At 44.2% G+C, this 18584-nt stretch overlaps 2 protein-coding genes across 3 annotated transcripts; one reads left to right on the forward strand and one right to left on the reverse strand.

Annotated features, from left to right (window-relative positions):
* Nucleotides 1–677: 677 nt before the first annotated feature.
* Nucleotides 678–6044, reverse strand: LOC140104418 (selenoprotein Pb-like). Its single transcript, XM_072127952.1, has 5 exons — nucleotides 5983–6044; nucleotides 5293–5520; nucleotides 1957–2169; nucleotides 1741–1876; nucleotides 678–1205 (listed from the first exon to the last, which is right to left on the reverse strand). Exons 2-5 carry the CDS (start codon nucleotides 5496–5498, stop codon nucleotides 906–908), a joined length of 855 nt encoding a protein of 284 aa, XP_071984053.1. The 5' UTR covers nucleotides 5499–5520; nucleotides 5983–6044; the 3' UTR covers nucleotides 678–905.
* Nucleotides 6045–15714: 9670 nt separating this feature from the next.
* Nucleotides 15715–18553, forward strand: HPDL (4-hydroxyphenylpyruvate dioxygenase like). 2 transcript variants are annotated; one of them, XM_072129040.1, is made up of 2 exons: nucleotides 15715–15854; nucleotides 17179–18553. In XM_072129040.1, exons 1-2 carry the CDS (start codon nucleotides 15846–15848, stop codon nucleotides 18364–18366), a joined length of 1197 nt encoding a protein of 398 aa, XP_071985141.1. In that variant the 5' UTR covers nucleotides 15715–15845; the 3' UTR covers nucleotides 18367–18553. The 2 variants fall into 2 exon arrangements, with proteins under 2 accessions (XP_071985141.1, XP_071985142.1); XM_072129041.1 differs by lacking the exon at nucleotides 15715–15854 and adding an exon at nucleotides 16016–16153.
* The last annotated feature ends 31 nt before the right edge of the window (nucleotides 18554–18584 follow it).

The raw sequence follows: 18584 nt of genomic DNA on the forward strand, positions 1-18584 counted from the left end.
CTGTCTTCTGAGCTGTGTATCTAATCCTATCCTGTGTGATACTGTGTGCTGACTTATGTTTCTAATCCTATTCTGTATGATACTGTCTGCTGCACTGTGTATCTAATCCTATCATGTGTGGTACTGTCTGCTGCACTGTGTATCTAATCCTATCCTGTGTGGTACTGTCTGCTGAGCTGTGTATCTAATCCTATCCTGTGTGGTACTGTCTGCTGCACTGTGTATCTAATCCTATCCTGTGTGGTACTGTCTGCTGCACTGTGTATCTAATCCTATCCTGTGTGATACTGTCTACTGAGCTGTGTATCTAATCCTATCCTGTGTGATACTGTCTACTGAGCTGTGTATCTAATCCTATCCTGTGTGATACTGTCTGCTGAGCTGTGTATCTAATCCTATCCTGTGTGATACTGTCTGCTGAGCTGTGTATCTAATCCCATCCTGTGTGATACTGTCTGCTGAGCTGTGTATCTAATCCCATCCTGTGTGATACTGTTTGCTGAGCTGTGTATCTAATCCTATCCTGTGTGATACTGTCTGCTGTACTGTGTATCTAATCCTATCCTGTGTGATACTGTCTGCTGTATCTAATCCTATCCTGTGTGATAGTTTGTCAAGCTGCTGTATCTAATCCTATCATCTGGAGCCCCCATAATACATTGCACGACCTCTTAATGGAAGATTCAAGGAGTTCATAGCTTTAATCTGTATTGGGGTTCTGTGGAGGTCATTGTGGATCCCCCCAATCACTATGACTACAGGTTATTGCATGGGTTGGATTATGGGTGAAGAATAAGGGGGTCCCACATCCATATGTCCATTACAGTAACTGAAGGCATAAAGAACACATCTGCACTGGATGATGAGGATGGTAGTCGCTGGTACACCAGATTCCAGTCCAGTTTTTAGTGATGTTTTCCCTTAATTTTGATTGGCTGATGAGGGTCTCCGTCATTCCTGATTGGCTGATGAGGGTCTCCGTCATTCCTGATTGGCTGATGAGGGTCTCTGTCATTCCTGATTGGCTGAAGACTCCCCCCATTGTGCTTCTCCGTGTTCCCCTCTTTGTGTTCTTCACTGTGATCCTCACTATGATGGTCCCCGGGTTTATTCTCATTGTGTTTGTCTATTTTTGGACCTGGGCTCCCCGGTTCTGACTCGTGCTTGGGTTTCTCATCCACTGTGATATTCCCTGAGGTCACATTCTGAAAAACACACAGCAAATACAATTTATAAATCTGTTTGTGAAAGAATTGTTGTGATTTACACTAAAACGCTGCAATAGATTTACATCCAGTATCAGACGCCATCACCCATATAGTGTCACTACTAGAATACACATTGGGGCTCATTTACTAAGGACCTTGCGCCAGTTTTCTGTAAGACTTTAAAAGTTTCTTTCTAGAGCAAACTGCTTGTACAGGTATTTAAGAAGTGTCCGCGCGACATTTCTGTCACACGCGTGCGTTTTGCTTTGCGATTACACTTCAAATAATGTGGAAAAGTTGGGCCACGCCCACTTGCGCCAAAAATCCAGAGGAGTACTGAAACTTCTGTTTTTTCTGGCGCAAACTCATTATAAATGATCCGCAACAATTCTGCGCCCCAAAAAAACTAAAGATTGCTGCATTTTTTAGGCGCAGATATGATAATACATGTCCCCCAATGTCTCTGTATGACTCTATCTTCCATATATCATCAGATTTCTGTTGATATCTACATGAATTTTTCTTCTTTTACCGGTTTAGTGATGTTTGCGTAGAAGCTGCAGTTCTGACAATGATCCTCGTAGTAGGTGGCTATGATGGCGGCTTCCACGTAGGGATAGTGGAGGTAGCTTAGGGGGAGCCGGATGTGGAAGGTGAGGCGGCCGCACCTGGGATACACAGGTAGCATCATCATTATTACAGAACGTACAAGGGGATTCATGATATAATGGGGGCTGCGCTCACCCACCTGTCATAGATCAGGAAGTCGTCCTTGCTGCCCCCCAGGATCTCCCACACATCCTCCTGGTGGGGCAGCTGCTGGTACACGGGGATTCCGGCCGGGGCTCTCCTCCTCAGCTCCCGCAGCATCAGCTTGGACAAGTAGCTCTGGTCATTGACTATGATATAACTGATGTTGGTCAGACCCCGATTGGTCAACTTATCCCGCAGGGGACCCATACTGCAAGACAACAATAATTACTACAGCGCCACACACAGGATTCAATGTGTATTACACAGAGCAACGTCCTCATATATATTTCTATCTAATAACTTTCTGTTTCAGGATCATCACTTGTTGCCAGAGAGTAAAACCCTCATCCAGTCCTGATTAGTGGCAACTGCTATTGGACCCCCAGAGAAGGAGAGTCCATTGTAGGTGCAGCACATTAATATGTGATCAGAACCTGTACAGAGATCCCCAGATATATATATATGTTCCAAAATCCCCCCTCATTCCCCCCTGTGATTCCGATACGATTAAGCTGCTATACATTGAGCTAATGATTCTGTGGGTTGTGACATCTTGTCTGTGGCAGACGGTTGACGAATGCCTAAATCTTCAAAGTTTCATATGGACGGAGTGTATAACATGCCGGTAGCAGGACTGCAGCAGAATCATCAAGTCTGCCTTCTAGAGGTCACACTGCAGTATGACAACGGGCACAATCATGCTTCCAATCTGCACAGATTTACTATATATTTCCTGCATAACACATACATTGCCCCACAATCACACATTGGGGCTCATTTACTAAGGGTCCGAACGCCGCACTTTTGTCGGGTTTCCCAAATATTTCCGATTTGCACGGAATTGCCTCGGGATTTTGGCGCATACGATCAGATTGGGGGTCATTTACTAAGGGCCCGATTCGTGTTACCCGAATATTTACGATTTGCGCCGATTTTCCCTGAATTGCCCTGGGATTTTGGCGCACGGGATCAGTTTGTGGCGCATCGGGGGGCGTGGGCGAACGGTAACCCGACGAATTCGGAAAAAACGCTGCATTAAAAAAAAAAATTGGTCGCACGGGCCATACTCACATGCACCACGATGAAGAGGATGAACTCCGGGGCACCCCGGCGGACTTCGGCGCAGCAGCTCCACCTGGTGGACATCGGGCCCAGGACCTTCATGAATCGCCGGAATACCCGAACGCTCGTGAGAGAAGCCGCCGCTGGAACACGAATGGACCGGGTAAGTAAATGTGCCCCATTGTGTCGCATCGGCGCCGGCTTTCACGCGACACAAATCAGGGGGTATGGCTGTCGGACAACCCGACGGATTCGGAAAAACCGCGGAATTTAAAAAAGAATTTATGTCGCAAGATCAGCAATTACATGTACTGGGACGAAGAAGGTGAACTCCGTCGGACCTCGGCGCAGCAGCGTGTCATGAACTCTGCTGGATATCAGGCGCACAGACCTCAGTGAATCCCGGCCGACCCGAATCAGCTTTGGACAAGGCGCCGCGGGATCGCGACTGGACCTGGTAAGTAAATGTAAAGAAGCTCACAGTCTACACTCTATATCGCAAACATTGGGGCACATTTATTTACCTGTCCGGAGGAGTTCACAGAACGTGAATTGTCTGACAATAATAAACTCTGCCGCGATTCAGTAAGATTGTGCGTCCGATATCCTTGTTCCTGGTGCATGTAAGGGCTTGATCTTGCGACAACTTGAAAGTTAAATCCTGCGCTCAGTCCGAATCAGTCGAGCGGCTCTCCCCCCCATTTCTGTTGCATGAATGCCAGCGCAGCCACGCCACAATCACATCGCGTGCGACTGTCGGGGAGATTTATGTGCCTTCTCCACCACAAAACTGTTGGGGAATAAAAATCCCTCATTGTATCACTCCCATCATCCCTGACTATAACTCACAGGGGCAGATTTACTTACCCGGCCCATTCGCGATCCAGCGGCGCGTTCTCTGCACAGGATTCGGGTCCGGCTGGCATTTAAGAAGGTAGTTCCTCCGCCGTCCACCAGGTGGCGCTGCTGCGCCGAAAATAATCTTAACGCCCCGGAATGCACCATCCCATAGCAGGTGAAGGTGAGCGCTTCCCAAGCGACACATTTCGGTTTTTAAATGCGGCGGTTTTTCCGAATACGTCGGGTTTTCGTTCGGCCACGCCCCCCCCATTTCTGTCGCGCGCATGCCGGCCCCGATGCGCCACAATCCGATCGCGTGCGCCAAAAACCCGGGGCAATTCTTGTACAAACGGCGCAAATCGGAAATATTCGGGTAACACGTCGGGAAAACGCGAATCGGGCCGTTAGTAAATGACCCCCACAATCTCCCTATCACACACAATAGGAGATATTTACTAAGAGCCTTGCGCCAGTTTTCTGTTGGACTTTGCACGTTCTTTTCAGTGCAAACTGCTTGTACATGTATGTAAGAAGTGTCCGCACCACATTTGTGTCACACGTGACACCTCTGTGGCACGGCTGCACTATTCTTCATGCGACACCAATTTCTGCACCAAAGGGGGCGCTCCGGTGCTCAGTTTTGCACATTTACTGTGCAAAATCCGACAGAAATGTGTCAAGGTGCACCAAAAAAATGTGGTGCACACTGTCAGAGCATTGCAGGGGGCAGTGCCAGATTCATGAAGAATGTGCGCCAGAAATCCCGAATCTGGCGCCCCCTGTAGACTACACAGGACATTGCACGTAGTACACACTGCACTGTTCTTAGTAAATTTGCCCCAATGTATCACCCCCATCACACCCCAGAAGCTGGATGATGATTGTAGACATAACATCAGGTTCTATGTGTCCACTCTGCTGTGTCGTATCAGGTATGCAGCCCCCGCTGCTGGTAAATACGACCTTTGTCTAGTTAATATTTACACTGAATTTTCAGCCTTAAAAGCAAAACAATAAAGTTTGTGTCCGTGATTCTCCTCCAGGACCCCCTCAATCGCTGCGCTGTCCCCAAGTGTAAGAGATGATAGGTTATCAGAGGTTATATATATGCCGTGTGATCCCAGAGCTTTCCTAATTTTCGGGTTTCCCGTGCTGGAGTCAGGCGCCGTACTCCCTGGGGGAGGAGTCAGTGGGCGGGTCCATTCACATGACTGACAGGTGACTATTCTGCCCTTCATAAATGTAGGTCAATCACCCCCTGACTGCTTAGCAACAGCTCAAAATTTTGCCCCATGATGCAGGGTCCTGGTAATTTTTTTTAGCCACAACCCTTATTGGAAAATTTTTATTCTAAGCAAAATTTTTAAAAAATATATAAAAGACCAATTTTTTTCTCATTAAACATTTATCGCACCAGTATTTTACTTACTTGGCGGCTTGGACGAGGCAGAAGCCGCAGCTGGCCTGAAGAAGCGCCACCACAGTCACCTGACCCATAGACGCCGCCATAGGCTCCTCCTCCCCGATGCTCCAATGAGGTGGAAGCTTACAAAACGCTGTTTCATTGCTCGCTGAGGAAACCACAGCCAGGAGCCCCAGGAGGGAAGCGATAAAAAGAAAAGAGCCCCTCATCATGTGGGATGGACCCTCAAATAACCTGGAAAACAAAACCCCTCAAAACAGTTAGCTCCGCCCAATATCGCCTTCTTAAAGGGACAGTAACCTGCAGGAATATCATAGAATTGACCAAGTGGACCTACATGAGCACAGATCACATGACCAGGAGGTACCAGATGTGGCGTATAAGTGGTTCTCCTCCAGGTCCAGATCTGTGCCCCCAGATACAGGGCTCCACGTCATGTACAGTGCAGCAGGGAAATGGACAAATTGTAGGAAGTAATGGAAATCATTTTTAAATAAAGATGCAAAGAATATCTAGTGAAAAAGAATCTGAAGGATCTAAGAAAAAATGCCAGAAATATTTTACACCATTTCAGTGATTTATGGCATAAAAATATCATTTACATTCAATTTGATGACAATTCCGTACACAATAAAACATGATTTATAATGAAATAATAATATTCCTTTCTATCCCCAGCCGGGTCCCTGTGCTCACCCACAATCTGCTGCTCCTCTGTCTTTCTCCAGCTGATTTCTGTTGCAATGTGCAGCACAATCTGCCCAGGACCCTGCACTTTATCCCTGGAGGCGGAGCCAATCCCTCCCCCACCCTCATAATGAAGGGTCCTAGGGCAAGGGCTGCACCCGGGGTCACGACCGAGGTGAGAAGTTTACAGACATTGCCAAACTTTTACTTCCATATGAACTTTTTAACAGATTTTTTTTAAACCAAATTTTACTAAAAACACCGGAGAGCGGAGAATCTGAAAGCCGTAATATCAGTGCAAACTAATACAGGAATGTGTCACGCAGTATATATTACACTATAGAATACATCAAAGAGCAGAAGATCAGGATTCTACACAATAAACTAATACAACGCTGTACAGTAAAAGGATACAAAATACCTTATATAACACAGTACTGTACAATGTGGGACACTATGTAACTATATACTGTACACACTACAATATACAGTAATATACTGCCCACTATAATAACTATATACTGTACACACTACAATATACAGTAATATACTGCCCACTATAATAACAATATACTGTACACACTACAATATACAGTAATATACTGCCCACTATAATAACTATATACTGTACACACTACAATATACAGTAATACACTGCCCACTATAATAACAATATACTGTATACACTACAATATACAGTAATATACTGCTCACTATAATAACTATATACTGTACACACTACAATATACAGTAATATACTGCCCACTATAATAACTATATACTGTACACACTACAATATACAGTAATATACTGCCCACTATAATAACTATATACTGTACACACTACAATATACAGTAATATACTGCCCACTATAATAACAATATACTGTACACACTACAATATACAGTAATATACTGCCCACTATAATAACTATATACTGTACACACTACAATATACAGTAATATACTGCCCACTATAATAACAATATACTGTACACACTACCATATACAGTAATACACTGCCCACTATAATAACAATATACTGTATACACTACAATATACAGTAATATACTGCCCACTATAATAACTATATACTGTACACACTACAATATACAGTAATATACTGCCCACTATAATAACTATATACTGTACACACTACAATATACAGTAATATACTGCCCACTATAATAACTATATACTGTACACACTACAATATACAGTAATATACTGCCCACTATAATAACAATATACTGTACACACTACCATATACAGTAATATACTGCCCACTATAATAACAATATACTGTACACACTACAATATACAGTAATATACTGCCCACTATAATAACAATATACTGTACACACTACAATATACAGTAATATACTGCCCACTATAATAACTATATACTGTACACACTACAATATACAGTAATATACTGCTCACTATAATAACTATATACTATACACACTACAATATACAGTAATATACTGCCCACTATAATAACTATATACTGTACACATTACAATATACAGTAATATACTGCCCACTATAATAACTATATACTATACACACTACAATATACAGTAATATACTGCCCACTATAATAACAATATACTGTACACACTACAATATACAGTAATATACTGCCCACTATAATAACTATATACTGTACACACCACAATATACAGTAATATACTGCCCACTATAATAACTATATACTGTACACACTACAATATACAGTAATATACTGCCCACTATAATAACTATATACTGTACACACTACAATATACAGTAATATACTGCCCACTATAATAACTATATACTATACACACTACAATATACAGTAATATACTGCCCACTATAATAACTATATACTATACACACTACAATATACAGTAATATACTGCCCACTATAATAACAATATACTGTACACACTACAATATACAGTAATATACTGCCCACTATAATAACTATATACTGTACACACCACAATATACAGTAATATACTGCTCACTATACGAACTATATACTGTACACACTACAATATACAGTAATATACTGCCCACTATAATAACAATATACTGTACACACTACAATATACAGTAATATACTGCTCACTATACGAACTATATACTGTACACACTACAATATACAGTAATATACTGCCCACTATAATAACTATATACTGTACACACTACAATATACAGTAATATACTGCCCACTATAATAACTATATACTGTACACACTACAATATACAGTAATATACTGCCCACTATAATAACAATATACTGTACACACTACAATATACAGTAATATACTGCCCACTATAATAACTATATACTGTACACATTACAATATACAGTAATATACTGCCCACTATAATAACTATATACTGTACACACTACAATATACAGTAATATACTGCCCACTATAATAACTATATACTGTACACATTACAATATACAGTAATATACTGCCCACTATAATAACTATATACTATACACACTACAATATACAGTAATATACTGCCCACTATAATAACTATATACTGTACACACTACAATATACAGTAATATACTGCCCACTATAATAACTATATACTGTACACACTACCATATACAGTAATATACTGCCCACTATAATAACTATATACTGTACACACTGCAATATACAGTAATATACTGCCCACTATAATAACTATATACTGTACACACTACAATATACAGTAATATACTGCCCACTATAATAACTATATACTGTACACACTACCATATACAGTAATATACTGCCCACTATATAGTAACATCATCTACTGCTCAGTGTACAGTTCTATCAGTGTGATGAGTCTCCATATCCTCTCCATTACTATATAATGCGGCTCTGTACTGTATATATAATGGCTATACTACCCTCTGTATATACTGCCTGTCTTTCCATGTGCAGATTATTAACCAGTGCTGGGGATTTTAGGACATGGGATTGTTTATGTGATTTGTAAATATTTGTGAAGGTTATCACCCCCGACCTCTGATCATACAAAATACTGAAAACCCAAATATGAAAGTGTCCATTGGAAAGACACAAATCTCAGGGTCTCATATCATGTGTCGTGTTATATACATGTGTTACATCATACAGATACAAGGTAGATTGTTACTTATACGTTATATATATTATATACATTATAGTGCATGCAGGGGCTGCACAAGTCTTCACACCCTGTGAACTTTTCCTCATTTGTAAATGTTCCAGCCACAAACGTTTATGTGTTTTATTTACAATCTATGAGAAAGAACACAAAGTATCAAGTGGAAAGAGAAAGATATGTCTGTTATACGTGTGCACATCCTGTACTGTGAATGTCCGTCCCGAAACCTCAGAGATGGTAAACTAAATTCCCCCCTATATACAGATTATACAACGACACTAGGGGGAGCTCACTACATACAGATTATACACCACCACTAGGAGGAGCTCACTGCATACAGATTATACACCATCACTAGGGGGAGCTCACTACATACAGATTATACACCATCACTAGGGGGAGATCACTACATACAGATTATACACCACCACTAGGGGGAGATCACTACATACACATTATACACCACCACTAGGGGGAGCTCACTACATACACATTATACACCACCACTAGGGGGAGCTCACTACATACAGATTATACACCACTACTAGGGGGAGCTCACTGCATACAGATTATACACCATCACTAGGGGGAGCTCACTACATACAGATTATACACCATCACTAGGGGGAGATCACTACATACACATTATACACCACCACTAGGGGGAGATCACTACATACAGATTATAGAGCCTCCACTAGGGGGAGCTCACTACATACAGATTATACACCATCACTAGGGGGAGCTCACTACATACAGATTATACACCACCACTAGGAGGAGCTCACTGCATACAGATTATACACCATCACTAGGGGGAGCTCACTACATACAGATTATACACCATCACTAGGGGGAGGTCACTACATACAGATTATACAGTCACCGCTAGGGGGAGATCACTACATACAGATTATACACCACCACTAGGGGGAGCTCACTACATACAGATTAAACACCACCACTAGGGGGCGTTCACTACATACAGATTATACAGTCACCACTAGGGGGAGCTCACTACATACAGATTATACAGTAACCACTAGGGGGAGATCACTACATACAGATTATACAGTCACCACTAGGGGGAGCTCACTACATACAGATTATACAACACCCCTAGGAGGAGATCACTACATACACATTATACAGTCACCACTAGGGGGAGCTCACTACATACAGATTATACACCACCCCTAGGAGGAGATCACTACATACACATTATACACCACCACTAGGGGGAGATCACTACATACAGATTATACAGCCACCACTATGGGGAGCTCACTACATACAGATTATACAACCATTACTATGGGGAGCTCACTACATACAGATTATACACCACCACTAGGAGGAGATCACTACATACAGATTATACACCACCACTAGGGGGAGCTCACTACATACAGATTATACAGTCACCACTAGGGGGAGCTCACTACATACAGATTATACGCCACCACTAGGCGGAGCTCACTACATACAGATTATACACCACCACTAGGAGGAGCTCACTATACACAGATTATACAGCCACCACTAGGGGAAGCTCACTACATACAGATTATACAGCCACCACTAGGGGGAGCTCACTACATACAGATTATACACCATCACTAGGGGGAGATCACTACATACAGATTATACACCACCACTAGGGGGAGATCACTACATACAGATTATACACCATCACTAGGGGGAGATCACTACATACAGATTATACACCATCACTAGGGGGAGATCACTACATACAGATTATACACTACCACTAGGGGGAGATCACTACATACAGATTATACACCATCACTAGGGGGAGCTCACTACATACACATTATACAACACCACTAGGGGGAGCTCACTACATACAGATTATACAGCCACCACAAGGGGGAGATCACTACATACAGATTATACAACACCACTAGGGGGAGCTCACTACATACAGATTATACAGTCACCACTAGGGGGAGATCACTACATACAGATTATACACCACCACTACGGGGAGCTCACCACATACATATTATACATCACCACTAGGGGGAGATCACTACATAGATATTATACATCACCACTAGGGGGAGATCACTACATACAGATTATACACCACCACTAGGGGGAGCTCACTACGTACAGATTATACAGCCACCACTAGGGGGAGATCACTACATACAGATTATACACCATCACTAGGGGAGGCTCACTACATACAGATTATACACCACCACTAGAAGGAAATCACTACATACAGATTATACACCACCACTAGGAGGAGATCACTACATACAGATTATACACCACCACTAGGGGGAGCTCACTACATACAGATTATACACCACCACTAGGGAGAGATCACTACATACAGATTATACACCACCACTAGGGGGAGCTCACTACATACAGATTATACACCACTACTAGGGGGAGTTCACTACATACAGATTATACACCATCACTAGGAGGAGATCACTACATACAGATTATACAGCCACCACAAGGGGGAGATCACTACATACAGATTATACAGTCACCACTAGGGGGAGATCACTACATACAGATTATACCCCACCACTAGGGGGAGCTCACTACATACAGATTATACCCCACCACTAGGGGGAGCTCACTACATACAGATTATACAGCCACCACTAGGGGGAGCTCACTACATACAGATTATAGAGCCTCCACTAGGGGGTGCTCCTCACATACATATATCACAACTTGCTACCTCCCTCCATAGACTACTCTGCATAACTTGGGGGAGGTTTATCATGCAGGCGGTTTGGGCAGGAGACTAGGGCCCAAATCTTCTAGGGCCCAATGGCCACCCAAACTACTCACCAAATGTTATACGAAGAACATATGTACACAAGAGCCCATTCTGGACCTTTAAAGGTCCTAAAGCAGTAGATTTAAAGCAGACACAATGGACGGATCGTCCATTTCCCGAAAAGTTTCATTCTAGTACCATATGTAAGACATGAATCCTAGACTTGTAGGGGGCCTATCCATGTCTATGATTGGCCAGGGGGACCCCCTCTAAGCCCAATGCTGAACCCCACCATCAGCTCCAATCTCTAATCAAGAGCCTGTGGGCTCCTGGTGGTGAGGGGGTCATGTGATTTTCTCCCCCCCAATCCTTACCCCCAGCCTAGAGGCCTCTGTACAACATCAGATCAGGGTCACTCAGAGACCTTTTTTTTCACAGATTCAGCATCTGTGTAAGATAAATCGCAGTGTGAACACTTTTGTCCCCCTGCCGTCTTCATACTCCATAGAAATCAATGGGTCTACAAAAAAACGCATGTTGTGGGTTTTTTTTGTTTTTTTTCGGAAGAAAGCCAAGAAGTAAACGTGGTTAATGTTTCTGCCTGCATTTTAACACCATGAAATCAGTGTCCCCACCAGAGGTTTGAGTTTTGCCCCTACACACCACTTTGATTCATATCGCACAATCCTGGATGTGAACCGGTTTATTAGACTATTTACCTTCAAAAGACACTTTTTTTTTTTCTGGAGAAGAAGGTGACCCAGATGGTTCTAAGAATTTTGCAGAAGAAAATGTGACTGTGAGTAATGTTTTTTCCTTTCAGGATTATATTGAGATAAATGATTTGCAGGATGGAATTGCTCCAGGTATAGAGGATTGGGTTCCGGAGTTTCAGGTAGGCAATCTTTTCTTCTATCCTGTGAACTCTAAACCTCCTATTTTAGATTCCTTCCAGGAAAGAACTGATGGAGTTACAAACAGGGGCGTAACTATAGTGTTAGCAGCCATAGCAGCCGCTATGGGGCCCGCAGTGTCAGGGGGCCCCGTCATCCGACCTGACACAATAAAGAATGGAGGATGTGCACGATTATATCTATATTATACTGCACATGTCCAGCATAATATGTATATAACATGTACTGTGGTGTATATATGATGTCTGTATACACTGTATGTGAGTATGTTGCATATGGCACTGTATGTATCTGTATATGCACATGAGTGTATTTATATGTGTAAGTATACTAATATGTATATTTTTTAAGTGGGAAGGGGGCCCTATGCAGTAGCCTGCTAGGGGGCCCCGTCTCTCCTAGTTACGCCGCTGGTTACATAGGAATGTAAATCGGGATTTGTGTTCTAATTTGACGAGGGGGGAGTATCGAGCCATTTCCTCACTTACTAAGAAAGATTTTTTTAACCATACGTATGGCTGATAAGGGAGGTAATGTAGTCGTTCTCGATACTTCTCTCTATAGCAAATTAAATGAAAATTGACTCATTTCTGATTGCACATATGAACCTGTGAGATGTAACCCTACTGATACGTTCAAACGTGAATTGGAACACTTGTTACAGGATGGAGTGTCTTTAAACATTCTAGACACTAGGCAATATGAGTGCCTCAATGTCAGACATCCAGTCATCCCCATTTTCATTCGTTGCCTAAAACGCACAAAAATAAATTTCCTCCACCAATGCGCCCAATAGTGTCTGGCATCGGTTCTCGTAATCAGAGACTTGGGGAATGGCTGGATGCCTGGCTACAACCATTGCTTCAGAGACGCTTAAAGGGGTTGTCCGAGTTTAAAAAAAATATATATATATGGCCGGGAGCGGGCTGACTAAAATAATAAAGCTGTACTTACCTTCCGGTGCCCTCCCGTATCCAGCGCTGCTGTCGCTCCGGTCCGGGCGCCATGTAAACAAACATGGCCGCCGGAGCAGCGCTGCATTCAGCTTCCGGCCGGCCGTGGCCGGGTACGCCTATCTGTCCCTATACACAGCATTGTGTATGGGGGCCGGAAGGTTGTTGTGTCGTCGGGTTGTCCGATGGCCACGCCCTCAATTTCTGTCGCGTGAAAGCCGACCCTGATGTGCCACAATCCGATCGTGTGCGCTATAATAAAGACGGTTTTTAGTGAAGACACGCCATTGATGTGGATTCTTCTGCCCTGCCACAAAGATAAAGACATAGCATGGTACGGTCGCTATATGGATGACATACTGATTGTTACGGATTGCTGATGTCATAGCATACTTCGATAATAATCCTTTGGTTTTATTTTTTACATACAAGTGGGATCCTGTTATGGTTGATTTTTTTAGACCCAAAATTAACATTTACCAATGATTTTGTGTCCACCAGAACATATAGAAAAACCACTGCAGGAAATGCCATTCTCCATGGCACCTAATGCCATCCAAATCATACCATAGAGGGAGTGCCTGTGGGAGAGATGCTCCGAGCCAAGAGGAATTCCTCTAATGTAGACAGTTACCAACAAGAAAAAAAAACTATATTTCTGCTTGACTGACTGCCCGCAAATTTCCTAAGTGGACTTTAAATCGAGCAGAAAAAATAAGTGACGCCAGAGACGTTCTGATTTATTACACACTAAACAAAGTAGAAAAAATAAAAAATGGAATGGAAGTGTAGAATATAATAAAATTAGAAGTAGCATCCAAAATTATCTCCCAATTCTAAACAAAGATGAAAAATTGAGAAATATTCTTGCATCCACAAAAAAAAAGCCCCCACATTAGGCTCATTACTATCACCTAGTAGTACTAAACAATATCCGAGAAGGAATACGTGGCTAGACCTTGTGGGTTTTTCACATGCACGGTATACTATTATGCCACTGAAAAAGTGTTACATCTACAATTGATGGTAATGTATTCCCTGTGAAGACTTTCATCAATTGTGACAAATGCAATGTAGTTTATAAAATTGACTGCACAATCTGCAATTTATCTTATATCGGGTGTACAGCGCGCAAATGAAAGAAAACCGCATTGCTGAACACATAAATGATATTACAAATGGCAATAAGAAAAACGTATCCATTTACCACGGAGATACACGGAAATTTTCCAGCATTGAAAGGGTGTCTTTCCCACCAAGGGGTGGAGACAAAAGAAGATGGGGCACATTTACTAAGGGTCCGTCGGACACATTTCCGTCGGGTTTCACGTTTTTTTCCGATTTGCCCTGAATTGCACAGGGGTTTTTGGAGGCCGCAATCGGATTGTGGTGCATCAGCGCGGACGAGCATGCGACTCAAATCGGGGATGTGGCCATCGGACAACCCGACTGATTCAGACAAACCATTTGAATTTAAAAACCAAACTGTGTCGCAATTACATGATCAGCACTTACATGCACCGCGAAGAAGGAGGTGAACTCGCGGGGAAGCGACACATGCAGGAAATTGGATCTTAGTGAATCGCGGCAGACCCGAATCCTTGCCGGACATTCCGGATCAGTGGCGTCAAGTGGACGGGTAAGTAAATGTGCCCCGATTTCTTTTGAATAGGGAAGGTTTCTGGATTTTAGTATTGAACTGTGTTGTACCACGTGGCATGAATGTCAGAAACGATTTGATTTCAGTATACTAATGTTTTTTAGATGTTTTGTATCTGAATAGGGTTATAATAGTAAAAGAGGAAATGATGTGGTTTTTTTTCTGTTCCTCCTCCCACTTTGGGCGTTTTTAAACCCTTACATGCTTTTGTATCGGTGTCTGTAATTAAGAGTTGCAAAGACTCGAGAAACGCGTAAGATGTGTGCATCTACTTATCTCTGATGTTGCCAATTTGTCTGTTACTGGTTTTATGAGGAAGAAAAACAAGAAAAAGTTTATCCAAAAGACTTGGATAAAAGGGATGATGTATACAGGTGTATACAACGGAGGAATCAAACACAGACACCACATGAACAACATAACATGCTGCAGGTAACGCAGGAAATGCAGCTGTTACACTGTGTACATCCAGAGCTGCACCGACACACTGTAACAAAGCCTGGGAATAGTAGCAGTTTATTGTGCAGGGACCTTGATGGGAGAGTCTATTCCCAAGGCCAGACGGGGGGAGTGGTGCATGAAATATTCTGAATGACAACATCCTGAGAAGTGACATCACTGCCCCCCCCTTCCTGTCTGTCAGATGGTACAGTCCACCTTCAAGGAAGTGCAGGGAGAGGGTGACCCTAGAGTCACAGAATGAATGAAGGAGCCATGTGCTGCAGTGTAAGGTGAGGTCATCTGAGGTCATGCTGCTCTGAGGGGGGCACATGGAACAGAGCTGAGGGGGAGCTGCCTAGAAATTTTGAGAATTTGTGTTAAGTTTTGAGGCTAAATCCATTAGTGGGTTCAGACATCAGCGCCTCAGTGTGTCCGGAGATACTGATCAGGGCCTAAGGTTGTGTACAGCTGGGGGCATCACACAACAGGTGGTACCCGTGCCCGGGGGTCTCTGCTTATGTGAACGGTGACAAAATCTTTGTGGATCTAGACACATTTCCCCCTGGACAGAGCATCACAGGTCGCCCTACAAAATCTTTGGGGATCTGTATGTGGCCCTGTAACCAGTGCGTCAGGGGTCAGAGGTTATTATCGGGAGTCTTAGTAATTGGAGGTGTGCACAGCGACTTACATGACAAAAGCCCCGGCGTCTCTGCCCCGGGGGGAAAGCGACTCGTTGTGAGGGGAGAACCCATGACCCCAGGCCGGGGGTCAGGAATAGGGATATACTTGAGGTCACTGGGGACATCTTCTATTATGGATTAATATTACACAGATCTTTGGTTTTTAGTAATTAGTGTCGACTCTATCTCCCTTGTCAGAGGGGATTTCCCAGGGTCTCTTATCGGGGCTTTCCACTGACCGGTGGGGGGACTTTTCCTGGTGTCCCTGGCCTGTCTCTATTATGTGGGGGCGGGGGGGGGGGGGGGGAGTTACTTTTTTTGCAGAACGAGCCGGAGTTACCTGGTGGAGATGATTGTGTTGAATATTTTCATCATTTAACCTCTTTCTTTAGGGTGTTTTTTTAATCACATGTTTACATATTTCTATGTATATTACATTGTAGGTCCCCTGAGAGATCGTAAAAGATCAGGGAGGACACTTACTTTTTTTTGTTCTGCAGCCCGGATCCACGGCAGGGCCTTCACATTGGTCATTATTAGGTTAATATGATACATCTCACCCCACTGTAGGGTGGCTTTACACCCCCCGGGGTCTCCTCCGCTTATTTTATCCCGTTGTTCTTATGTTTCAGGTGACCTTCCCGTTCTGCACCATGACCTCCCCGCTGGTTCGCCTCAGTCACATCACCCTCCAGGTCTCCAACCCGCAGAGGATCATCACTGACCTGGTGACCAAATACAGGTTTAGGCCGTTTGCGGCGCGGGGTCTGGACGGGGTCGCGCCTTGTCAGGTGGCGTTGAGACACGGACAAGTCGTGTTCATTGTGAATGAGACCCCAGAGAAATCGTCTCTGCTGTACGACTTTGCAGTCCCCCTGCCGTCCCCAGACACTGCCTGCAACATCAGCTACGAGGTGGAGGACCTACCAGGACTGTGCCGCCACCTGGTCAGCAATGGCTGCCGCTTACTAGTGCCCCCCACCCAGCTGCACAGCGACGCCGGCTCCGTGTCCTACTCTGTGGTCAAGTCCATACTGGGGAACGTGCGGCACACGCTGATAGACCGCTCCCGCTACACCGGCACCATCCTGCCAGGTTTCCAGCCCCTCCACAAAGAAGAGGACAACCCTTCTCCAGCAGATGTCACCAGAATAGATCATGTGACCTACGCCTGTCCACGGGGGGCCACGCCAAGGATCATCGAATGGTATAGCCGCTGTTTTGGGTTCCAACACTTCCCTCTCCGAGAGGGAGAAGACCCCAACCGGGGATTTGAGATCAGTGGTCCCCAGATCGGGCTCCGTCTGACCTCAGTGGAGTGCTCGGGGCGGGAGGAGGTGGGGAAGATCGTGATGGCGGAGTCCTTACCCCAGCAGGGGTTAAACCAGATCGACCAGTTCCTCCAGCATCATAGAGAAGGAGGGATCCAGCACGTTGGCCTCCTGACCCCCAACATCTTCCGATCTGCGGAGGCCCTGACTGACAGCGGGGTTCTCTTTGCTGGGCAGCCCCCGTCATATTACACTGACCCCCAGAAGAAGGAGGAGATCCTCTGTGCAGGCCTCGCCCCGCAGCACCTCGCCCGCTTCGGGATCCTGCTGGACACTTCCACCGAGCTCCAGGAGGACGAGGAGCGGAGGATCCTCCTCCAGGTCTTCGCTGAACCCTTGTTCTCCAAGGACTCGTTCTACCTGGAGCTGATCGAGCGCAGGGGGGCGCAGGGATTCGGGGAGGGGAACATCCGGGCGCTGTGGCGATCCATGCAGGACATGATCGATGACCTCAGCCAAAAAGTGCAGGAGGGGGCAGTGACCCAGTAACCACATCAGATAATGTCTATTACTCCCTGTTATCAGCCATCTCAGGTCAGGGAGAGACGACTGTAGGACGATAACCACCGCAGCTGAAGAACCACAAGTCACAGGTTAACATTAACCCTGCACTGTCCACTTCTATGCCTGATACTGATGAATGTTTTGTATCTAATAAATCCTATTCTATAAATGGCGCAGGCGTCAGTCCTGAATCCTGACAACAC

This window comes from Engystomops pustulosus, chromosome 10 (assembly GCF_040894005.1).
Source record: "Engystomops pustulosus chromosome 10, aEngPut4.maternal, whole genome shotgun sequence".
NCBI lineage: Eukaryota > Metazoa > Chordata > Amphibia > Anura > Leptodactylidae > Engystomops > Engystomops pustulosus.